This window comes from Staurois parvus, unplaced genomic scaffold (assembly GCF_062004578.1).
Source record: "Staurois parvus isolate SC_StPar_1 unplaced genomic scaffold, SC_StPar_1.0 ptg000530l, whole genome shotgun sequence".
Classification (NCBI taxonomy): Eukaryota; Metazoa; Chordata; class Amphibia; order Anura; family Ranidae; genus Staurois; species Staurois parvus.
In genome coordinates this window covers 1,796,170-1,821,918 of record NW_028318326.1, presented here as the reverse complement: position 1 = coordinate 1,821,918, position 25,749 = coordinate 1,796,170, and the positions used below count along the sequence as shown (strand labels likewise).

Below are 25,749 nucleotides of genomic sequence, written 5' to 3'. Positions count from 1 at the left end.
CCCCTTGTGATAACAATGAAGTTAAATGTTAAAAAAAATGTAAACTATAATAAAATAAAAACAAAATTAAGAGTACCCCTGTTGCCCTGCACACAAATATGAACACAAATGCCTACAAAGATTAAATTGTGTTTCAGTGCAGTAAAATTTCTTTTCAGAAAATTTAATAAATAATAAATTGCAACTACCATCTTTTTTTTTAAGTAAGGGTGTTAAAGGCTAAGTTCACCCTTAGAACATTTTACACCTGTATTTAGGGTGTAACATGTTCCAGCACAGCATACCCCCTGACCCCTCTGTGACAGCTGGCAAGGTTTCACCTCCCCTGCAGCGGCTGTCACATTTGAAATTGGCACAGCTGTGTGGTGCAGAAGAAACTACAAGTTCCAATGACGGACCGTTTTTAGCTCTCAATGAAGAGCACTGATCAGCACACACGTAGTCCATTCAGTCTTCCTCCATCTTTCTCACTGAAAGCCCATACAGAGGTAGGGAAAGCTGGAGGGAGAATGTGCAGGAGCCTGACATTGTACCTGTGATCCACTGATTGCGAGTGGAATGCTTTGCAGGCTCCTGTCGAAAAAAAATAACTGCACAATTTTTTCCTGAAAAAATATGTGCATTTATTATTTTTTTCCTAAAAGGTGATCCTTTAATTTAATAGCCAAAAATGCTGATTTTAACGTGTGTGCAAAATGAAACAAAATGGCTGTAGAGGAAAAGTGGTTAAATAGATAATAACAACACTAGTGTTTTCATTATATTTAAATATGACAATCTCTTTGAAGTTAACTGATTAATTGTCCATATTTTCTTGGGATTTAGAAGAGTAGTTCTTCAAATCACATGCCAGTATCACATGAGAGCTGTGTGTATATTTTGATAGTTGAATATACAGTATCCATTGCAGTAGGAAGTCTGTATGATGTTTTTAATGCTTTACAAGCATACCAAAGTAGCAATTTATATTTAGTTAATGATAAGTCCTAAATATACAAACATTTGAGTTGCAAATACTGAATATTATGATTTCTGAAAGTACAGATTAACAGAGTTTCTAAGAAGTCCTCAAATGAGTGCTGTATTGTGGTAAACTCAAACGTAATCTTAATTGTGATAACATAGAGGAACCAATCCTCTCCATTGTTCTCCTGCAGCCGCTGAAAGCTGGCTTCTCCTTCTCTGCCTCCCACCAGCATTCAGTGGCTGCAAGAGGAAAATGTTCATTATGCTATTCAAAAGAAAAAATTTAAATTCTGAACCATTTCATTTCATTGTGGCCCAAGACCAGGTTACCAAACAACTTAATTGACCCCTGCTCTTCAAAAAGATTAGCACCCATGCCCTACACCACCAGTCAATGTCAACTATGGGGAGAAGAGTTGCAGTTATTTTGCGGTGACATTGAGGAAAGATAGGTCATTCAATGGCCATTTTCAACAACAGATTTTTTTTTGCAGCCTAAAAGAGCGTAACAGACAATCCAGGCTGTGTGCTTACCTCTGAATCCTGCAGATAACATTCTGCTAGAGGAACTTATGCTGGATGATTCCATCATGCTGCTAGAGTGCATTTCCATAAAGGATGCTTCTTTCACTGAAGACATACTGGCAAATTTGGATTCAGAAATACTACTGCTGCTGCTACTGCTGAAGGAGGCTTCTTGTCTAGAGGCGGACATTTGCATGGATTGCATAGAGAAGCTTTCAAGCAGACTGGCTTCACCCGCAGTTTTCAGCACAACTTGCTTGGGAGGCTCTTCAACAAGACCTTTGGTTAAGAATATAAACGCTATGTAAATGCAAGCTCAATATAGATCAGTCATCCTGTATAACTGGCATAGACAGCCTGAAACCTAAGTACATTTTAAAAATAATAGATCATTCTCCCTTGATTGTGGGACATATTTTTAAAGTAACTTTTGACTTTTAGTGGATCAGTCCATCCAAATATCATATTCTGTATTTCAGTAGATGCCAACCAAATGAATTACCATTCTGCTTCTTTACTCAGGGACTCAGCTTGCAAGATTTTAAAACTGGGTTTCCAGACCGGGTACCTTCTATAGCTATTCTCCCTCTTGGATTTTTAAGGTATTATTATTACATCGAGTTTATATAGCGCCAAAGGGTTTGCTCAGCGCTGTACAATAGAGGGAACAATACATGGCACAGTACAACAAAAACAGACAGCGTACGAGGGGTAAGAGGGCCCTACTCTTTCAAGCTTACAATCTAGGAGGAAGGGGGTAATGGTACAGTAGGAAGTGGCTGAGGGGAATGAAGTGGTGGGAAGAATGAGGGAGAATGGCAGTTAGGTGAGGGTGGGGTAGGCTTCCCTGAAGAGATGGGTTTTGAGGGAGCGCCTGAATGTGGGGAGGGAAGGCGACAGTCGGATGGATTGGGGCAGTGAGTTCCAGAGGATAGTGGAGGACCTGGAGAAGTCCTGCAGTCGTGCATGGGAGGAGGAGACCAGGGAGCAGGATAGAAGGAGGTCCTGTGAGGAGCGAAGGGTACGGGTAGGGTGGTACTTGGGGATCAGGTTGGTGAGATAGTCAGGGGCAGTGTTGTGAACGGCTTTGTAGGTCAGGATTAGAAGTTTAAATTTGATGCGTTGGGCAATCGGGAGCCAGTGGAGGGAGAGGCAGAGGGGGGTGGCAGAGGTGGAGCGGGTGGTGAGGTGGATGAGTCTGGCCGCTGAGTTCAGGATGGTCTGGAGCGGGGAGAGCCTGCACTTGGGTAGGCCAAGGTAGACTCCATAGTTGGTGATTCATCTCATCACTCTCCATCCATAATTAAATTATATGGTTGAGCTCCCATCTAATGGTTCATGGATATTTTCAGCACTAATATACAGTAACTCAGTAGAACTAAAGCTGGTAGTACTGGAGCAGAGTAACCACAGGCAACAATTATATGCGCATTTGAATTTTCACTGATCACCAGTGTAATGGGTTACTTTATCACTAACTACCATAGTAAGGTGGACATTTTCCACTGACCACCAAAGTAAAGGGGTGTTTCTTTAATGAACCAGTGTATGGGCCTGTTTTCATTTACAACAAATGTAAAAGGAAACTAGACTGCCTGCTCTGAACAGTGCATATCCTAGACCACAGGTGTCAAACTGTGGCCCTCCAGCTGTCAAGGAACTACAAGTCCCATCATGTCTCTGCCTTTGAGAGTCATGCTAATTGTAAGCTTTGCAATGCCTCATTGGATTTGTAGTTCTGCAACAGCCGGAGGGCCACAGCTTGACACCCCTACCCTAGGCAATCTTCTGACTGCTGCTCTTTGTATTAGCTGTGCTGAAAATACATACTCCTGAATGTTGTACTCTGAAGCTGTACTGCACATTACATACTCCTGACCAATTGACCAATTGGTGTTTTTTTGTTGTTTGTATGGCACCGTTGATGGATAGCTTAATATTCTCTTAAGTTTGCACTAAAATATTTTCAGTTAACTGGGGAAAGGTAATGCATACAGTATATTTTCAGTTTCCAAAGGTTCTATTATACTTACGAAGAACATTTAAAGAGACAGTAGCAGAACACTGTCCGTGGTAGTTCTTGGCTTTTATTGTATATTTGCCACTATCCTTCTCGGTTGCATTTTGAATTTCTAGAGTGTAAATATTTTTAGATCGAGACACTCTTATGTGAGATGAGACTGAAATCTACAAAAGACAAATAAAATACAATTTATTTTTTCAATCAAAACGGTAGTAAACTTTGTTTCTAAAAATTTGCTGACAGGCAGGATATTTATGACAGAAGATATCCTATTGGTCTCTTCTGTCATAAATGCTTCCCCTAGCCTGTCAGGCATCATGTACACTGAGCTGTGCATGCGCAGCTCAGCAAACAGGTATGGCCCCAATCTGTGCTGCTGTGATGTGACTCCAGTGCTCATGCACAGGAGTGACATCATAGTGGTCTGGCCATTCAAGCGCCCAAAGGCACCAAACCTGGATGGAAGACCAGGACCCGCTGGATTGATCACAGCAGAGCGCTGGAGGGCTCAATTTGAAAGGTATTTATGCCATAATGTGCTAATATGCTGTGAATGCTAGCACATTATGGTGTAACCCACCTGGGGGTGCCCAAAAAGAAGAAATGATAGCGGACTTAACTACCGATTAAAAGAAGACTGATAAAACTGACTTACCAGAATATTGTCTTTAAACCATTCAACTTCAGGAGATGGATTGCCAGTAATTTCGCATGTAATCATGACATTCTGACCTTCATTGGCATTTTGAGACTTTGGTTGGTAAACAAATGATGGTGCATTGGAAGCATCTTTACTTAATGTCAAGTCAAACTGGCATTTGATTATTCCTTGATCTGTTCTTCCCTCACAGGTCAGGATACCCTGATCTTTGCTGCTGACCTTTTTGATAGTTAGAGTTTGATCATTGCCAGATACTCCATATCTGTAGTCTTCAGAGTTTTTTAGTTCATATCCATTGAGCACCCATTTTACTTGAGATGCTCCCAACATACTAGCCTTCAGAGTGACTTTCTGGCCTTCACTAAAACTGACACTACTTTCTAAAGATTTAATCTCTGTATGAAGAGTTTTGGTTCCTTCAGTGACCAAGTCAGTCTTACTAATCTCCTCGAGAATTACGGATTTAGACCCCTGGAGAGATTTCTTGGACTCTCTTGCAATGGTGACTTGGGAGAAAACATTTTTGAATGTTTGTCCAACAAACTGCAGGCTGGTTTTTGAGACTCCTCCTTCTCCAGTTATTTCACAAATGTACTCACCCTGGTCACCTTCAGAGATACTGTGAATAGTGAGTTCATAGGTTCCATCAGAAGAGTAATGGAAACTGAAATGACCATCTTCCCTCAGCTTCTTACCATCCTTGTACCACAACACTTCTCTTCCATTGAGTATTGTACTCTCAACCACACATGCCAGCTTAGCTTTGTCATCACTAGCTACAGCCTTTAGGTTCTGAGCTATTTTGGGGGCTGAAACAGCTGGTAACTGTACCTTATCTGCTGGTGATTTGGTTACTGATTTGGTTTTTGGTGTTGTTGGCTCTGGGGACTTTACTCTTTTTGGTGACTTTATTGAATCATGAGATTTTTTGTGTGGTTCTGGAGATTTTACTCGGGGTGGTGATGTAACACCTTTCTCAGCTGCTTTTGATCGTTTAATTGTCAGTGTGAAGTGTGCTTCTTGCTTTCCTTCAGAGTTTTCCACGACTACTGTATAGTTGCCTTCATCAGACAACTTGACAGAGGTGATTTCAAAGGTAGAGCTGTACTTTGTTGATGTTATGTGGTGACGTGTAGAGGAAACGATAGCTTTTCCAGCAAGCTGCCATGTAACTGTTGGGGTTGGTTCACCATCAAAGTCACATGAAAACCTGACACTCTCACCTTCAGATACTGTCACAGACTGTGGTTTTGTGAGTATTTTGGCAGGCTCTGAACTCTTAAATTTCCTGTGCACAACTCTTTCTCCCAGTGCTTTTGCTTCAGATGCAGAAACCCTCTTTTCTTCAGATGCATAAGCCTCATATGATTCCGAAGATTCTCTTAATGAAGTTATTTGCGATTTAACTTCTCTTCTTGAAGAACTTGCCTCAAATTCAGATGTTTTCTTAAATGAAGCAAATGCATAATCTTCTGATTTCAGCAGCTCTGGGAAAGCAGACTTAGGCACAACATCATCTTTCCTTTTTGGTGTATAGGTAGAAAAATCATCTCCTGAAACATCTAGGGTGGCATAGTCAGAGGCCTCACCTTTATAGTTTGTACATACGGCACGGTATGTTCCACTGTCTTCTGAATGGCAGTCAATGATTTCCAGAGTCAAGACTCCGCTCACATTACTAATATGATATTTGTAGCTTTCCTGAATTTCAACACCATTATGATACCATTTAATATCACCTGTAGGCTTTGATTGCACATTGAGAATAAATCTTGTGTTCTGGCCAAAAGGGACACGATGAGAACGCATTCTCAAAGTTATACGGGGGGCATGGTCCAAGGTGAAGGGCTGTTGAGTTAAAACTTCATACTTTCTTTCTGAAGACTTTTGTGTTTTAAGAGCAGCTTTCATTGATTCATACCTTGACATAATATCAAATCTTGCAGTTCTTTCAAAACGTGAAAGTGATCTATCACTTGAAACAGGGCTGGGAGATCGAGGTCTTGTTCTCTCTGGTGTAGGAGATCTTCTCTCTGGCTCAGCTGGTTTAGAACGAGGTCTTATTAGTTCAGATACAGGGCGCATAAGCTCAATATAAGTTGGAGAGAGAGATCTTCTCCTTCCAAGTAATCTTGTTACTTCAGGAGATGCTTGGCGTACTTGTCTGCTGACTCTCCTGCTAACTTCTTCCTGAGCTTCTTCAACATCAGATATTTGTGTTATTTCTCTTTCTCTTCTTGATAGCAGTCTGCTTTTTTCTTCCTTCTCCATGTATTCAAGATCTCTTGTATACTGAGAAATCCTCCGGGTTGTGCTGTATGGACGAAGTAATTCTTCATCCTCCCTCTCTTCCATAATTCTTTGTTTTTGTTTGGGTGGCTTGTATATCGCTCTCTCATAACGCTCTCTAAGATCTGCATAGCTTGTTGTGATCTCCTCTTTAGTTGGGATATGGTAAGTGGAATACCTGGATTCTGCTTCAGTTCTCTTCTCTCTGCTAACATGAGTTTCTGGTGAGGTATAACGTAGGGTTGACAGCTCAAATCTTGGAGGACTACGACTTGGGGGAGAGGCAGAAAAGCCAAGTTCCAACTCTTCTTCTAGTCGTAATCTTTCCTCTTCAACCCTTTTCATAGCTAAATAGTCATCAACTGGGAGAAGTAATTCATCATCAGAGACATCCCCAAGAGAACGTCGGCGTGGCCGGTAATAAACTTCATAATCTGGTGATGGTGTACGACGACGAGCAGGCCTTACAATTTCCAGGTCATCCTGTGATACTTTTGGTATGCGCCATTTAGGTTTGTATTGATCAGAGATGCGTGGCAGTGGCATCACATAGAACTGCTCCCACCTTGAGAGACGAATACGCTTTGGACGTTTTTGAACAATGCGCTCAAGAGGTTCTGGCATTTCATACTGATCTCTCAATCTCTTGTACCATTTCATATCAGACATTGGTACAAACTTTTTAATAGACTGATCTTCTTCAAGTGCAGTTGCACCATGTACACGTGGTTCTGGAATTTCATATGGCATGCGGATTACTTTTACTTCTTTCTTCTTTTCCTCTTTTGTAATCTCATATTCACCTTTTACAGTTTTGGTGCTCACTGCTGGCCTGTACAAAATTGCAGCCTCCCTTAGGGCTTGCTGTGCAACTGGTGTCAGTGGGACAGAATCAGTTCCTGCAAGAATTTCTGCCATTCTCAGGGTTTTGTCAATCTGCCTCTGTACATGTACTTTACGTTCTTCTTCAGATTTGTACTCATGCTTGACATATCGCATGCGCTCAACCTTCAGGTATGCTTGGCAGCTTGTTGATCCTGCACTATTGGTAGCCGTTATTCTGTAGTAACCTGAGTCTTCTGGCAAAGTGTCTCTAATGAAGAGTGCATAATAATCAAGACCCTCATGAATAATTTCAATGTTGGGGCCTAGTGCCAGGGCCTGACCATCTTTCTCCCATTTCAGTGTTGGTTTTGGAGTTCCTGATACTCTAATTTCAAAGCGGACAGACTGACCTTCCTGGCATTCAGCATTTGCAAGCAAACGCTTAAACATTGGTCGTAAGGTATTGTCTGCTGCTGCTGGGTGAGGAATAACTGTGAGCTTAGCTTTGCAGCTGTCTTCACCATATCTGTTCTTTGCCACAACAGTATACTCTGTATCATCATCTGTTGTCAGGTTGTGAATGATAAGCTGGTACAAACCTTTGTCAGATTCAAAAGTGTATTTCTTTGTATCGTCACCAGGTTTGATTTTTTGACCTGACTTCAGCCATGTCACCTGTGGATCAGGATGGACTGTGATTGTGACACCAAATCTGATATTTTCACCAATATAAGCTGTGCGGTTGAACAAAGGCAATGTAAACTCTGGTGGTCTTTCCAAAAGTCTCATGGCATCAACTCTCCGTTTTACCTTCTTCACTGTCCTGCATCTGTAATAGTCAGATTGTTCTCTGACGCCTATTACAAACAATTCACCATAAGAACTGTCCTCACCGTAGTCATTGACTACTTTGCATCTATAGGTGCCATCATCTGATTTTCTGATGTCTTTGATATAGATTGTTGCAAGACCTTCATTGTATGTGATTTCATACTTGTCACTATTTTCTAATTGGCGGATGCCAAAGTACCAAGTAACTTGTGTAGACTGATCATAATTTTCAATCTTGCAAGAGAATTTGGCATATCCTCCTTCTTCTCCAACAGCATGTGTAATCTGTCCAGAAATTGGTCCTATTTCAATTGATGCAACCTTGACCTTGGCAACTGTCGTTCCCTTCTGGGATCTTATGGCACCACCGCAAGAAATACGAGCTACAGAGACTACAAAGTTCCATTCCTTCTTAATCAAGCTCTGGTAGTAACGCCTGTGTCTTAGTGTCTTAATCACTTTTGTGCTTTGCTTTTCTGTCTTCTGTTTAAGCCAGGAGTGCTCAAGGGCTTCTGCAGCTGTCATGCGACTCTTTCTTTCTTTTACCAGCAGTCTGTCAATGAAATCCAAAGCCTCCAAGCTGACTTCTTTAAAAGCTTCATCCTCAAAGTTGTATTCAGCATTGGTGATGTTCTCAATTATCTGCTGGTTTGTTTCAGCTGCAAATGGATTAAGACCACTCAGGAGTATATAGACAAGAGTACCAAGAGACCACATGTCAGTTGCTGTACTGACCAAATCATGTTGGTGAACTTCAGGTGCATAATATTCAGGAGTAGTAAACTGAATCCTGAAACTGTCTCCAGGAATTAACTGTCGGGCTTGACCAAACTCAGTAATTTTAATTCTTGAGCTGCGTCTTGTTGTATATATGATGTTTTCTGGTCTTATATCAAAGTGTCCAATGCTGTTCAAATGAAGGAATTCAAGAGCTTCACATATTTGACGTACATAAGATATTATCTCTCTTTCACAGAGGTCAAAGCCTGCTGCACCAATTCTTTCAAAAATGTCAACACCAGAGATAAATTCAAAGATCATAACCAGTTCCTCAAGGCTCTCAAATGATTCATACAGGTACAAAATATTTGTGTGTCGAGCAACATTGAGAACAGAAATTTCTTTCTTCACTGCAACCTGGTCAGCACCTTTAACCTTTACAAACTTGGCAAGGTATGTTTTCTTGGAAGAATTGTGAATGCAACGGTGAACAATTCCAAACTGCCCATGTCCAAGCTCTTCAGCAATGGAAAATCTTTCATGAAGCACTTTTGTGGAAGAGTGCTCTGCTTTGGTTTTAGAAATTTCAATTTCAGACACTTCATCATCATAATTCAACATTCTTGATTTATCTTCCTTAGTTACAACTGGATCTGTCGGTTCAGATGGTTTACTCTGTCCAAACTTATTTTCAGCTATTATTCTGAATTGATATCTTGTTTTTCCAAATAAGTTAACAACAGTGTATCTGGTTTCACGAGATTGGCCAACACGAATCCATCTTTCTGCTGTTGTCGCACATTTTTCAATTATGTAGTTTATGATCTTACTGCCGCCATCAGTAGCTGGGGCAGTCCAAGTGAGGTTAACAGAATCTCTTGAAATATCGCTGACTTTTAGACCTCTTGGTGGATCAGGGACATCTGCAACATCCAGTTCTACTGTCTTTTGGTCAATGCCAAATCTGTTCTTTGCACAGACAACATAGAAGCCTGCATCTTTCCTATCAACTCCATTGGAGAACACAAGTGAAGTGAATGAACGTGTTACAATGACTTGATACTGTCCATTGTTGTCAATAAGATCCTGTCCTTTCTGCCATGTAATCACAGGGTCTGGTTTACCAGAGAATGGAATTTTAATACTGACAACTTCACCTCTGAGGGCATGTACAGCACCCATTCCTTCCAGATGTTTAGGCAGATGGATTTTAGCAGGAACTAATGGAAATAAAAACAACATCAAAACACTGGTTAGTTTGTCTGAATGAATGCATTGTTTCCATATATTTTAATTAAACAAATTGGTACACTATGCTTACCTTCCACATCCAAGGAAGCTGTAGCAGAAATAGACCCTCCTTGGTTAGTGGCTCTGACTTGGTAGACTGTGGAATCATCCTCAAAGACATTTGTAATGACAAGCTGATAGTATCCTCCTTTGAATTCTTGCAGTTTAACTTTCTCTCCATCTGGGAGGATCTCTTTACCTTGCTTGAACCATTTCACAACTGGCTTGGGATGACCAACAATCTTGCACACAAAGGTAGCAGTGCTTCTGTACTTCACATTAAGGTTTCTTAGTTCTTCCTTAAACTGAGGAGCACGGACAGGTACATCTGATTTAGGTACAATAGGATCAGAGGTCTCACTCCATTCACTTTCTCCTCCAAGGTTTTCACATTTGACACGGAACTCATATTCAAGATCTTCAATAAGACCTTTGACAGAATAAACTGTCTCATGAATTCCCTCTGTTGTTACAGAGATCCATTTGTTCTGCTTCTTCTCACGTTTCTCAAGGTAGTAATTTGTGATCTTGGCACCGCCATCACTGGCTGGTGGCTTCCATGACACAACACAGGAATCTTTTGTGACAGCTGTAACCACTGGTTTTGCTGGTTGTCCTGGTTTTTCTGTAAAAAAGAAAAAAATAATTTAGTGGCATTGTTAATTTTTTCCTGGCAATTAACTGAACATAGTAACTTTCATTTAAGACTGCTTACCAAATGGACTCTTGATCACAACTATAGATGGAATCTCCAGTGGGTCACTGACACCATACAAGTTCTGGGCTGATACACGGAAGTAATAGCCAGCATTTTCATTAAGGTTAACAATTCTGCAGGTGGTACCAGAAATAGCAGAAGACACGAGGTGCCAGTCTTCACCTTCCTTAGCTTCCCTGCGTTCAACAACATAGTTAGTCACCAATGATCCACCATCATCTTCTGGTGGTTTCCAGCTGATTACAACAGAATTCTTCAGCAAAGCATCAACAACAATTGGTCCTGTGGGCTTGTCTGGTTTATCTGTAGACATGAAAATAATACATTTGTGAGTAACATACAAGGCATTGACAAGTAGCTTTTTACAAGCAAAAATTCACAAATAACTTTTTAAAGCAAATATTTACCTTGTATTTCTACATTTAGTATGGTGTCAACAGTTCCGAATATGTTGCTCAGCTGCACCTTGTATTTGCCAGCATGGCTCTTGTGTTGCACATTCTTAATAACAAGGTGTGTATAATGTTCTGTATTCTCAATGGTGATATTTTCAGAAGATTTCAAAGGCTTCTTGCCATAGAACCAAGTAATGGCTGGTACTGGACGTCCAATGTATGCTACATGGAGGCGAAGAGTTGTACCTACACCAGCGTAGTACTTCTCCTTCAGAGGGAATCCAGGATGGAACTGAGGAACAGCTTCCAAAAGCAGTTTACCACTAGTCTCAATCTCTCCAGCATCGTTGACGGCCACACAAGTATACAAGCCTTCATCTTCCTGTTCATCTGTTAACACTGTAAGTGAGTGGTTACGTCCATCTGAAGACATTTTATATTTGCGGCTTTGCACCAGCTCTTTGCCAAAGCGGAACCATTTGATGTCAGGTAGTGGTCTTCCAATAATCTGGCAAGTTAGTTTGGCACTTTCACCCAATTTGGTAGTGACCTCTTTTATTTCTTGTCTTAGGCCTGGAGCTTCTCCAGCTGTATAAAGATAATTGCAAAATATTTAGGCTCACAGAATATATTAAACTTCATATTATTATTATACTAGTAGTTTCTCACGCTCCTGCACATCCCGCTCCCATGCCACCTTTCTCACCCTTCTCGTCCTCATAACCACGGGGGACATCTCCCCGAATCCTGGCCCTGCACCACCTCCCTCACCCGCACAAAACCCTCCCGCCTCCACGTCCTGCCACAACCCCCGCAACTTAGTATCTGTCCCCCTGCTCCCTAAAATCTCCCCCCCGTTTTCATGTGCACTCCTGAACGCCCGATCGGTGTGCAAAAAGCTTACCGCCATCCACGACCTCTTTGTTTCCCACTCCCTCAACCTCCTGGCGATTACGGAAACCTGGATCCAGCCCACTGACTCTACCTCCCCTGCTGCACTCTCCTACGGAGGTCTCACCTGGACCCACTCACCCAGGCCCAACGGTCGTAAAGGTGGTGGGGTTGGCCTGCTTCTGTCACCGCTGAGCACCTTCCGAGTCCTCCCAAACCCCCCCTCCCTATCCTTCTCCTCCTTCGAGGACCACTGCGTCCGACTATTCTCCCCAACCCCCCTGAAGATTGCTGTGATATACCGGCCTCCTGGATCCATACCCCGCTTCCTGGAAGACTTCTCCTCCTGGCTACCCTTCTTCCTCTCCTCTGAGCTACCCACTATCATCCTTGGGGATTTCAACATCCCTGTCAACCTCGACAACCCGGACACAGCCCGTCTCCTCCACTTAACCTCCTCCTTTGCACTTGCACAGTGCATACAATCCACCACCCACTCCGACGGTAATATCCTTGATCTTGTTTTCTCCAACCGCTGCGCTCCCCACAACCTCACTAACACCCCCTTCCCTCTCTCTGACCACAACCTGATTACCTTCTCTATCTCCTCATCCTCCAACGCCTACCCCTCCAAATGTCACACTTCTACCAGCCGTAACCTCCGCAACCTTAACCCTGCCTCCCTCCACTCCGCAGCTGATCAACTCCATGACCGCATCCTCCCCCTGTCCTGCCCCGACTTGGCTATGACCGCCTACAACAATGCGCTGTCAACAGCCCTTGACTCACTAGCGCCTTTAACCACACGCAACATCAGACCCTGACCGCTCCAGCCCTGGCAGACTGATCACACCAAAACCCTCAAACGACACAGTCGTGCCCTGGAGCGACTATGGCGCAAAACCAAATCCCAACAAGCCTTCACCCGATACAAATCTGCCTTCCACACCTACACCTCCTCCCTCCATACTGCCAAACAAGCCTACTTCCTGACCCTCATCAAGGCCCTCTCCTCCAATCCTCGCCGACTCTTCTCCACCTTCAACTCTCTACTCTCGCCACCCCCACCTCCACCCAGCACCTCACTCACTGCCCTTGAGATTGCCAATCACTTCAAAAACAAGATTGACACAATTCGCAAGGACATTGCCGCAACTCACACGCCTTCTCAACCCATCCCCTCTCACACAGCTACCCCCTCATCCCCCCTCCCCCTCGACATAACCCACAGGGACTTTGTCGCTGCTCAAACTCCCTCCAACCCCCTTCCCCCTCACTCAGCTACCCCCTCTACACCCCTCTCCCACGGCCCCACCACTGCTCTGACCTCCTCTCCCACTCCACCCTACATTCCTCATACTGAAGCTCCCCCAACACTCCGCACCTTTGACCTTACTACCATCGAAGAAGTCTCCAAGATCCTCTCTGATGCCCGCCTCACCACCTTCCCCCTCAACCCTATCCCCTCACAACTCCTACAACCTCCCTCCCCCTCCATCCTACGCTCCCTCGCCCACATCTTCAATCTCTCCTCCGGCACTTTCCCTTCCCCTCTGAAACATGCACACATCACGCCCATACTTAAAAAACCCTCCCTGGACCCCAATGACCTGAACAACCTCAGACCCATCTCCCTGCTCCCATTTACATCTAAACTCCTCGAGCGCCTAGTCTACACCCGCCTATGCTCTCACCTCAACGACAACAACCTCCTCGATCCCCTACAGTCCGGCTTCCGTCCCCTACACTCCACCGAAACTGCCTTACTCAAACTCTCCAACGACCTGCTAACCGCCAAAGCTAATGGCCACTATTCAGTGCTCCTACTCCTTGACCTCTCTGCGGCCTTTGACACAGTCGACCACCCCCTCCTCCTCAAAAAACTACACTCCCTCGGCCTCAGAGATTCTGCTCTCTCCTGGCTCTCATCCTACCTGTCACAACGCTCTTTCAGTGTTACCTATAATGCTACCACCTCCCCCTCACTCCCCCTCTCTGTTGGGGTCCCTCAAGGCTTTGTCCTCGGGCCCCTTTTCTTCTCCATCTACACCTCCTCCCTCTCATACACTCTCACGGCTTCAACTACCACCTCTATGCCGACGACACACAAATCTATCTCTCAACCCCCCACCTCACCCCCTCGGTCTCCGCCCGAATCACACACCTGTTGAGCGACATATCAGACTGGATGTCGCTCCACTTCCTTAAACTGAACCTCTCCAAAACCGAGTTTCTTGTCTTCCCTCCAGCCCGGTCACCACCCCCCATTGACTTCTCCATCATGTCCAACAACGCCACCATCAAACCCGCCCCGCAGGCCAGAGTAGTTGGTGTCATTTTGGACTCCAACCTATCCTTCCAGCCCCAAGTCCACTCTTTAACAAACTCGTGCAGACTCCACCTCCACAACATCGCCAAAATCCGCACGTTCCTAACTCCAGAAACCACTAAACAGCTCATCCACTCCCTCATCATATCACGACTCGACTACTGCAACTCCCTCCTCACTGGCCTGCCTCGCCCCTGGCTATCCCTGCTTCAGTCCATCCTGAATACGGCTGCCAGACTCATTCACCTTTCCAACCGCTCCGTTTCCGCCACCCCCCTCTGCCAATCCCTCCACTGGCTTCCGATTGCGCACTGACCTAATATCCAAGTACCGCCCAGCACGCACACTCCGCTCCTCACAAGGCCTCCTTCTCTCTAGTTCCCTGGTCTCCTCCTCCCATGCCCGCCTCCAGGACTTCTCCAGGGTGTCACCCATCCTCTGGAACTCCCTGCCCCAACCCATCAGATTATCACCTACTCTCCTCTCCTTTAGGCGCACCCTGAAAACCCATCTCTTCAGGGAAGCCTACCCCGCCCCCTGCTAACTTGCCGTCCTCCTCCACTCTTCCTACCACTCCATCCCCCACAGCTATCTCCTCCTGTGCCACCATCCCCTCCCTCCTAGATTGTAAGCTCGAAAGAGCAGGGCCCTCGATCCCCTCATGTTTTGCATTGTATTGGTATTGTTCTGTCACATGTTCTGTTCCCCTCTGTAATGTACAGCGCTGAGCGAACTATTGGCGCTTTATAAATACTGTATAATAATAAATAATAATATTATGATGAAACTTTTTTTTTAATATTGGAAGTCAAACTCACAGGTAAGTTTAGTCTTCACAGTCATTGCTGTTCTGCGAGGTCTGCTGATACCAGTTTCATTTTCTGCAAAAACTCTGAATTCATATTCAGTAGCTTCCAATAAGCCACCCATAGTAAACTGCCTGTCTTTGATACGGTCTTTATTACATTTCTTCCAAGCACTGTCTCCAGACTGGCGGTATTCAACCCAGTATCCAAGTATCTCTTTTCCCCCATCACACTCTGGTTTTTCCCATTGTATTGTTATACTGTCCTTTGATACAGATGTTATTTCAATGTCACCTGGTTGGCTTGGTTTATCTGTGGAAAATGAGGAAATTTTAGTATTGTGGCAATGGCTTATATTATATTGTTTAAAAATGTTACCAAGATGTAATTTGCTTACCAAATGGATCCTTGCAAACCACTGAGTCAGAGGATGGACTTGCTTCACTCAAACCAATGTCATTTTGTGCAATAATACGGAACTGATATTCAGCATCAGGTACAAGTCCAGTGATGGTGTACATAGTTGTAGTAATATGGGTCTTATTATGTCTAACCCATTTATCTGTAGTTGTCTCTTTGCGGTCAATATAGTATCCAGTGACACGAGAACCACCATCATCTCTGGGACGAGACCAAGACAAGCTGACTGAGCTCTTTGTCACATCAACAATTTCTGGAGCATTGCTTGGAGGCTCTGGTACATCTGCAGTTCAAATGGTGCATAATTATAACGTGTTCATTCATGTTCATGAATCAGCATATATTTCACAGCGTTTGTTATTACTTTATAGGGATCTGCTACTAAGAAAACCTCCTGGAATATCAGAAAAGACATCTTCCATTTGCCTACTCACAAAGAGGTGGCTGGTTTGTCATATTGTTTGGAACACTGGCACTGACCTCATCCATGCTGTGATATTCTTGTAATATATTACTTTTGGATTTGATTTTAAATAAATCTGTAGTTGTACCTTAAACATAAGACATTAATGTTGCTGTAAATGTTTAATGATATTAACATTAATACTTACTCAAAGGTGTCTTCGGTACAGCAGGTTCTTCTGATTTTAGTGAATGACTAATGCCATACTGGTTTTCACATGAAACTCGGAAATGATATTCAACATTTTCCTTAAGTCCCTTGACCACCAAAGATGTTCCCTTTACTCTTGAATCAACTGTATACCAAGCTGCTTTTGGAACTTCTCGTCTTTCAACAATGTACCCAAAGATATCAGAGCCACCGTCATCAGCAGGAGCTCTCCAACTTACTCTTACAGAGCGTGCCTGTATGTCATCATATTCCAGAGGACCTACTGGTGGGTCTGGGCTTCCAATAACTTTAACTTTAATATATACTGCCTTTTTGCCACATTTGTTTTCAAGCAATAGGTCGTAGGTTCCAGAGTCCTCTCTGACAGCATCCTTGATGACGAGTTCAGTGTGTGTATCAGAAGTAGCAATCATAGCTCTCTTGCTTACATCCCGGCCCTCCTTGGTCCATTTGCAAACTGGGATAGGCTTCCCTTTTATTGGTATTGTGATCCTAACTGCACTGCCTTGTCTTACAACAAGACCTTCCTGGTACTTTTCATCCAGTTCATAGTCAGGATATGCTAGAAATGGAAATACATGTTTATGCACATTTTTCACTGGCTTATTAAGCAAATTATTAAAACTTATTATGCAGTTAAAATATCTTACCAAGCATTTCAGTGATTTTGACAGTTCCTGGAACATCAGCTGGTTCCCCAGGTCCTCCAGCATTGCATGCAAGTATACGGAACCTGTATTCTGCTCCTTGTGGAAGGTGCGTAAGTGTGTATTCACATATCTTGGTTGGAGTAGTATTACATTTGGTCCATTCGTATTGGTCAACCTTTTGCATTTCAATCAAGTAACCAGTGACCTTAGACCCTCCTTCTTCTTCTGGTGGACTCCATGCCAGAGAAACGGATGTTCTTGTAGTGTCAGTAACTCTAGGATTCTGAGGTTTGGCAGGAGGAGCTGTAAAACACAAGTTAAAGTTACATGAATCACAATACAGTAACAGTAATCATATAACTAAAATTGTATTTTACTGAATTGTACAAAGTGTTCAAAGAGGTGTTATGACATAAAATATACATTGTTTAGACTAGGCTGTTTGAGATATTGATCTTTTCAACATAATGTGCATGGAAAGATAAGCTGTATATTTACATTTTCCATTTCATTTACCTATTGGATCCATTGCAACTGCAGATTTAGAAGGACGACTTGGCTTTCCAGTTCCTCTTGCATTTATAGCTGTAACACGATGCTCGTATTCCAAGCCTTCAATAAGTCCAGTAGATCTGTAGCGTGTCATTGTCACTGCTACTTTATTTGCACGCACCCAACGATCAGCTCTGACCTCTTTGCGTTCCACAATGTAACCAACAATCTGGGATCCTCCATCTTCATCTGGTGGATTCCAAGTAATAGTCATGCCATCACGGGACACATCAAACACTTGTGGAGTCTCAGGTGGTCCAGGAATACCTGATAAAAGGCAGAAATAGTTAAACAAGAGATAACAATCCTCATTTACAAATGATTAATGACAAATATATGTATACTATTCCATTGTAACATGAGGTCATGTTAGAAATCAGAACTGTATATGTTACTTACTTATTCTGCTCTTGCACTCTACAACTTCTGACTGCAAGAACGAGCCGATGCCAAAGCGGTTGGTAGCTGCTACTCTGAATACGTATTCTGTGCCTTCAGTGAGCCTAGTAAATTTGAACATTGTTCTTGTAACAGACTCAGAAACAGGTAACCATCCTGGACGGTGAGCATCTCGTTGTTCCACAACATAGCCACTGATTGTAGCACCACCATCCATCAGTGGTGGCTCCCAAGAAATAGAAACAGAAGTGGCATCAATTTCATCAATGACAATTGGTCCAACAGGAGGTCCAGGTTTGTCTGTAGTGACAAAAACAGTAATTATATTTACCACTGTGATCGACCCAAAAAAATCAAAAAGAACAAGATAACATATCTTGATATATACACACCAAGAATGATAACTTTAATTGTCTCCGTAACTGTACCAGTTGTGTTCTTAAGTTCAAGTGTATAATCTCCTGTGTCATTGATTGTGGTCTCTCTAATTGTTAGTTTAGCTACTTTATTTACAGTTTCAATCTTAACACGGTCAATTTCTTTTATCCTGGAACCAGCAAAGAACCATGCAACTGCTGGAGGTGGACGTCCATGTATAGGTATGGCAAGCTCAATTGGTCTGCCACATGGTACATGCAGAGTCTTCTGAGGTATTCCAGCAAGATCAATGGATGGCAGCACTATAATAAGACACAAAAACAAAGTAAGTTGCTTTATGCAACGACATACAGTCATAGGTTATAAAATTTGATTTCTACTGTACCTTTCTGGTCTTTTACAGTCACTGCAGTTACTATCTCCCGTGGTTCAGATACACCCTTCTGGTTTTGTGCTCTCACTCTGAACAAATATTGTTCACCATCATTAAGTGATGTGATAGTATAATCAAGAACTGTTGGTTTCAGTGTTGCCACCTTCATCCATTTCTCTGTGCCAGCTCTGCAAGCTTCAATTACATAACCTGTGAGTCTGCTACCTCCATCGTGGAGAGGCTTCTCCCATTTAAGAGCCACTGTCGATTTAGTAATGTCAACTACTTCAAGTTTCTGTGGCACCATTGGGACTTCGGACACTAAAACTGCATCAGATGTTTCACATGGTTCACCAATTCCATATATGTTCTCTGGCAAGACTCTGAAGTAGTACATCAGGCCTTCTTGAAGTCCACTGATTCTGTAAATGGTCTTATTACATTTTGTAGTAACAGTCTTGAAGGCTCTCATAGCAGCTTCACGCCTTTCAATGATATAATTGTTTACTGGGGCTCCACCATCCAAAGCAGGCACATCCCAAGTAATTGTGACAGATTCTCTTGAAACTTCTTTGACTTTCACCGCACTGCATGGGCCAGGTGAATCTATGAAGTGAGTAAACACAAGTTTAAATGTTTTAGAACTGTAAGGCATTTACACTTGACACAGATAGTTAGAACATATTCATCGTTTGGATATTAGCTAATTTAAATTTGTATCTTACCATAAACTTTGACAACAACTGTTGCAGATTTTTTGCCAGACTGGTTAACTGCCTCAATAACATATTTTCCAGCATCATATCTGTTTACTTTCTCAACCACAAGGAGAGTATAGCTGTCTGTAATATCAATCATGGCTCGGCTTGCTAGGTCAACACCTTCCTTTCTCCAGGTGATAACAGGAGATGGCCTTCCAGAAACAGATACCATGAGACGCAATGAGCCACCTGCCCTGACTGTAACAATCTTCTTAAGGTCATCAGCAAGTTCTAGGTCAGGAGTTTCTAACAAAAATAAGGCAAAAGTTAATGTAGGTCATCACATTGCAATGATCACAAAGTTGATTATTTATAAATATATATATATACCTATTCTTTCAACTGGTTCAATTTCAGCAGATGATTCACTGAAGTCACTTGTGCCATTTGCATTGGAAGCAGCAACTCTGAATTTGTATTTATGGCTTGTCTTTAGGCCTGTTAGGGTGAACTCTGGATTTCTAAGGAGGGCAGTTGTATGTGGTCTATACCACTGCTCAGTACCTTCTTCTTGTACCTCAAGAACATAGCCTAAAATATCAGCACCTCCATCATACAAAGGCTTAGACCATGCCAAGCTGATGCTGGTTTTTGTGGTGTCCACAACTCTTGGAACAGATGGGGCTGCTGGGGCATCTGAAAATACAGTGAAATTCAATTATTAATGTACCTAAGTAAAAATATACCTTTATAACAATCAATCAAACTGGTCTATAGAGGGCTGATCTTGAACAGAACATTTGCTAAATTAAAGAACATTTCGAGTTTTAGTCCCTATCTGTATATTTGGATGGAGTGGGGAGAACATTCCTGTCAGGTTTTAAATTTCACTCAGTCGGGAGATTTTGCCTCACTTACTCCCCTGTTATCTATGCAAAAAATGGGATAAACTTTCCTCAATTGGACAGGAAGGTAAAGATAGATTAAAAACGTTTGAAAAATTTCAACCTTTCCTCACTCTACTAAAATGTGTTTGTGCTTTTATCTGTGCTCCTATTGGAGAGACTTCTCATCATTTTCTATCCTCTAATAGTTTGCAGTCATAGTACCAGTGTCAAGTAGGCATTCATCATGTTTGCTAAGGTAAAATTTCAACTTCAAGTTCTTTATGTGTTTGTATTAAAGGAAACCTGTACTAAGGAATACACTAGCTGCCTTGATGCCATGTTGATCCAATATCCAAACTTTCTGAGTCGCTGACCTGAGACAAGTATGCTAATTGTGAGTTCGGACTTCACTCTGACTTTACCTGCTGCATGCTAGTGTTTTCAAAAGGAGGTCAGCAATGACAGCCATTAAATTTATTTATTTACAGCTTCTCTGAAATTACAAGTAAGTGTTCTATTTTTCAGTCTTGTAATAAAAATATTTTTGTGAAGAATTTCTACGTGTATATAAAAATAAATTAAATCTTACATGAAGGTTCTTTGCACAGGATGTATGGAGAGGAATCACTAGGTTCGCTGTTTCCAGCAGCATTTACTGCACTAACACGGAATTGATATTCACTTCCTTCAAGTAAGTTAGTAACTTTTAGACGTGTGTCATAAATAGTATAGTCTTTGTTGACTCTTGTCCATCTCACACTCTTTTTCTCTCGTTTATCAACAATGTAAGTGTTAATTTCACTGCCACCATCTGATTCTGGTTTGAGCCACTGAATTATTACATGGTCCTTTCCAACACCAACTTCCTCTGGTGCACCAGGTGGTGATGGGATAGCTGTTTTGAAAGAGGAATATTAAATAAGTAGTAATTTCTAATGTGGAAAAGTGACATGCATATATTTTTACAGTGTGGATGTTGCTACTTACTGAATGAATTTCTTGCAATAATGGGTTCAGACTCCAGTGGGATACCTGGTCCATATTTGTTTACTGCTCTTATACGGAATATATACTCATTGTTCTTAATCAGTCTTGTCACATTGCATGAAAGTGTCTGGCATTCAGGTTCCACAATTGCCCAGTTGAGGCGGCTAGTTTCACGTCTTTCCACAATGTAGTGGGTGATCTCGGCACCACCATCTTCTTGTGGTGGATTCCAAGCAAGTGTGCATTTTTCGTCTGTTACTCTACTGATAGTAATCTTTCCTGCACATGCACCCGGAGAGTCTTAACAGAAGAATATGAACAAATGTTAATTATTTTCATTATGGTGGTTCTGATACATACTGCATAGAGATTTCTGTAAGAATACTTACCAAGTACTTTGACAAGAACAGAAACGGATTTGGTTCCACTTGCATTCTTAACTGTCAGAGTATATTTGCCAGTATCACTTCTGTCACAGAACTTAACAATTGCTAGAGCACGTTTGCTGGTGTATTGTAGATTGATCTTCTCGCAGAGCTCAAGTTCTTTATCTCCCTTTGACCAGAAGACCTTTGGTTCAGGTTTTCCACCAATAGATGCATCAAGTACAAGATCAGAACCAGCTCTTACAGTAACAATATCTCCTTGAAGTTTGCTGTCAAGTTCAGCTTTGGGTGGTGCTAAAAGTAACATTTAAAATTGTTATTAATAAGGAAAAATGTAATAGCATAGGGTAACTCACTTGGACCATTGGCAATGTTCTATATTATAATGTGTATACTTACAGTATTCATCTTTGCAAGTTACAGCACCTGTAGACTGTGATGGGGCACTTATTACACCAGAGGCATTCTTAGCAAGTACACGGAATTCATAAACTTCTCCTTCACTTAGGGCTGTGACAGTGAAGTTGTTTTCCGAAATTGTGGTGTAGTTGCACTTCAGCCAGCGACCATCTCCAGTTTCATTGAATGGCTTGCGTTCTACAATATAGCCAACAACTTTGCTACCGCCATCATAAAGTGGAGAAGTCCAGCTCAGTGAAACTGAGGATCTTGTAACATCTGTCACTTCTGGTTTTCCAGGTGGATCTGTAAATTAATTTTAAAAGGTTATACTGCAGAAGAACCAAATTATGCTGTGAAGAATGTTGGTAACATGGAACAATATGTAAAACAGTAATCCACTGATATTTAGGGGGTTATTTACTAAAACTGGAGAGTGCAAAATCTGGTGCAGCTCTGCATAGAAACCAATCGGCCTCCAGATTTTATTGTCAAAGCTTAATTGAACAGGCTGAAGTTAGAAGCTGATTGACTACCATGCTTCCTCCTATTTTTCTTTACATATTAAGAACATTGAAATAATGAACTCCAAACCAGGTATCTTAAAAGAGTAGCTTTTTAAACCCAAAATATAACCTATTGGTATTATAAGCAAATGCATGATATATTTTCAGTCCAGATGAAAATTCCATAAATTCAGCTTTATTCAATAATAATAGAGCATAAATAAACCTGAAATCTGGCTTATTTCACACTGAGTAGTGTTTGTTAATAGAGTATATACATCATACATAAGGCCAATACAGTAACGGAGGTCAAGGCAAAAGAAGACAAAATATATACTGTATGTATATACAGTATATAACAAAAAGCTGAGTTGGTAGAAATTTTATAAAGAGTGTATGCTTATCATAGTGCTACAAAGTTGTGGCTTAACAAGCCAGTTCTGCTCTAAAGTGCCCTGTGTGAGATGTGGGATTTTCTAATGTGGAGCAGTAAGTGTGCCCAGTAGCACATTTGCCTACTTTCTTTGTTGTAGAAAAGCTATTAAGGAGGCCACACATAGGTCTATTTTTTTCTCAGCTTGAAGTATTCTGATATACCTGTTGGGCACTGTTAAACTGTCAAACGAATGATTGTTGTTTTCCTGACATTTCAATAGGGTTACATTTTTTGGCTAGTATAAACTTACCAACAGGATTTTGTGCCATAACAGGTCTTGAAGCTTCACTGGCTTTGCTAATGCCAGCAGCATTCAGGGCATAGACTCTGAACTGGTACTCCAGACCTTCAACCAATGATGTGATTTTGTAATTGCAGTCAAAGCATGGGATTTTGTTATCTTTCACCCATAGGATGGTATTGCGCTCTTTCTTTTCAATCCAGTACCCTGTAACTTTGCTTCCACCATCATGGTATGGTTCTTCCCATTTAATGCCCATGGCATTGGCAGATACAGAGTATACTTCTGGTCTTGTTGGTGGACTTGGTGGTACTAATAAATAAGAGTGATGTGTCATTTATTATTACTCTGACATTCAAGTAAACAGAAAAACTAAGACAAATTTACAGGTAAGTAGATCAAACATTTTCTTACCAAAAGGATGTTCAGCAACAATAGGAGTAGATTCAAGAGGCTTGCTGACACCAAATCTGTTTTCTGCACTTACACGGAAAGTGTATTCCATGTATTTTGTGAGGTGGGTAACTTTAATCTGTGTGCGTTTTACACTGGAGTTAACCAGTTGCCATGCTGTTGTACCGGATTCCCGCTTTTCAACAATGTAATTTGTGATTTCAGTTCCTCCATCATCTTCAGGTTCAGCCCAGGTCAGTACACATGACTCGGCAGATACAGAAGATACCTCAATAGGACCTGTGACAGCACCTGGTCTTCCAATCACGATTACTGTGACAGTGAACGTTTTGATACCAGCTGTATTTTCAAGTGTCAAGTAGTATTTACCAGAGTCACCTCTCATGCTGTCTTTAACAGTCAAAGTGGTTCTGTCCTTTGTTGTCTTGATGGTTACTCTGTCTGTTTCCTTGAGTCTCATTTCTTCCAGTTTCCATGTTACTTTTGGTACTGGACGCCCACTAATTGGAATATCAATTGTGAACTTGCTTCCTGCTTTGCAGGTAATCAGCTGTCTGGTGACACCACTAAGATCAGCTGTAGGCTCAATCTGAGGCTCCTTGATAATAACAGATGAGAAGGCTTCCCTTGGCTCACTATAACCAGCATCATTCTTTGCACGGACACGGAACTCGTATTCAGTATTTTCCATCAGGTTATCGATGGTCAGAGTTAATTGTTTTGTTTGCCCTGCTTCAATCCAGTGGTCAGATCCCTTTTGTTTCATTTCAATCAGGTAGGAAGATATATGACTTCCGCCATCATGTTCAGGTTTTAGCCAAGCCAGTGTTACTGAAGATTTGCTTGTATCTACAATGTCCAATCTCTTTGGTGGTGCTGGTTCTTCAGTGGCAACAATAGGCTCTGGTGTTTCATAAGGCTCACCAACACCATATTCATTTTCAGCAGAAACACGGAAATAGTATGGCTGACCTTCCAGAAGATCTGAAACCTTAATAATCTGTCGAGAGCATTTCTCACTAACTACTTGCCAGCTGCGTCGGCTAGCTTCTCTTCTTTCCACTACATAATGGTGTATACGTGCACCTCCATCATTGAGTGGCGCATCCCACAATAATGTAATAGATCCTCTTGTGACATCTTTGAATGTAATAGGGCCTGGTGGACCAGGAGAATCCAGCACTTTAACAGTAAATGTAATAGACTTGCTTCCACTGTTATTTTCCACAGTTAAAGTATATTTTCCTGCATCATATCTGTTACAGTCCTCCACAGTCAAGGTGCTAAATGAGTCTGTAGTATGAATATCAGCTCTCACACTAAGGTCAGAGTCTGGTTTTGTCCAAATTGCAGTTGGTGTAGGTCTTCCTTTGAATGCAATGAAGAGACGGATGCTTGCACCAGACCTAACAATATGGGTCTGCTTGAAGTTGGCGTCAATATCAATTTCTGGGGATGTCAATCTATCTGCAGTTTGTACTGTAGCAGGTACTTCACAGCTGTCTCCTCTGCCTACTCCATTAACTGCAGAGACTCTGAATTTGTAATTTTCACCAGCCTCGAGGTCAACAACTGTGTATTTTGTGGCCACCACAGCTTCAGCATTGACTTTATGCCATTCACCAAGATCAGCCTTGCACATTTCAATGATGTATCCAATGATCTCCATGCCACCATCAAATGCAGGTTTGGTCCATTCCAAGCTCACTGATGTCTTTGTGGTATCACTTACTTTAACAATGCTGGGTGCGCTAGGTGGATTCACAGGCTCTTTGCATTTAATTAACCTAGACACTCCGCTTGGCTCACTAACACCTGCATCATTTTCAGCTATTGCACGGAATTCATATTCATTGCCTTCAACCAGGCTGGTTACTCTGTATCTGGTCTCAGTGATGGGCTTCTTACTGGACACTTTAACCCAGCGCAGACTCTTCTTCTCTCTCCTTTCTAAGATATAATGATTGATTTCATTGCCACCATCAGATTTTGGTCTTGCCCATGTTACAGTAATGCTGTCACCAGTGATATGAGTAGCATCTGGCACTCCAGGTGCATCAGGAACAGCTGTTGAAAAAGCAAGCAAGTGATGAATTATAATGGTCATGTATAATGAT

The 25,749-nt window shown here is 42.1% G+C and overlaps 1 protein-coding gene across 41 annotated transcripts in view; it reads right to left on the bottom strand.

Moving 5' to 3' along the window:
- TTN (titin) overlaps positions 1-25,749 on the bottom strand; it is a 332,717-nt gene that overhangs the window by 4,503 nt on the left and 302,465 nt on the right. For all 41 annotated transcript variants that reach the window (XM_089690388.1, XM_089690411.1, XM_089690396.1 and 38 more), the window contains 22 exons: positions 23,633-25,699; positions 23,228-23,530; positions 22,036-22,341; positions 21,640-21,930; positions 21,251-21,550; positions 20,853-21,158; positions 19,767-20,072; positions 19,401-19,682; positions 18,688-19,281; positions 18,317-18,604; positions 17,925-18,224; positions 17,490-17,792; positions 16,974-17,276; positions 16,301-16,885; positions 15,667-15,972; positions 15,282-15,581; positions 11,256-11,831; positions 10,846-11,151; positions 10,162-10,755; positions 4,170-10,060; positions 3,525-3,678; positions 1,501-1,770 (listed from right to left, as the gene is read on the bottom strand). In XM_089690388.1, coding sequence (XP_089546514.1) covers positions 1,501-1,770; positions 3,525-3,678; positions 4,170-10,060; positions 10,162-10,755; positions 10,846-11,151; positions 11,256-11,831; positions 15,282-15,581; positions 15,667-15,972; positions 16,301-16,885; positions 16,974-17,276; positions 17,490-17,792; positions 17,925-18,224; positions 18,317-18,604; positions 18,688-19,281; positions 19,401-19,682; positions 19,767-20,072; positions 20,853-21,158; positions 21,251-21,550; positions 21,640-21,930; positions 22,036-22,341; positions 23,228-23,530; positions 23,633-25,699 — 14,931 coding nt within the window. The remainder of the gene's footprint in view (positions 1-1,500; positions 1,771-3,524; positions 3,679-4,169; positions 10,061-10,161; positions 10,756-10,845; positions 11,152-11,255; positions 11,832-15,281; positions 15,582-15,666; positions 15,973-16,300; positions 16,886-16,973; positions 17,277-17,489; positions 17,793-17,924; positions 18,225-18,316; positions 18,605-18,687; positions 19,282-19,400; positions 19,683-19,766; positions 20,073-20,852; positions 21,159-21,250; positions 21,551-21,639; positions 21,931-22,035; positions 22,342-23,227; positions 23,531-23,632; positions 25,700-25,749) is intronic.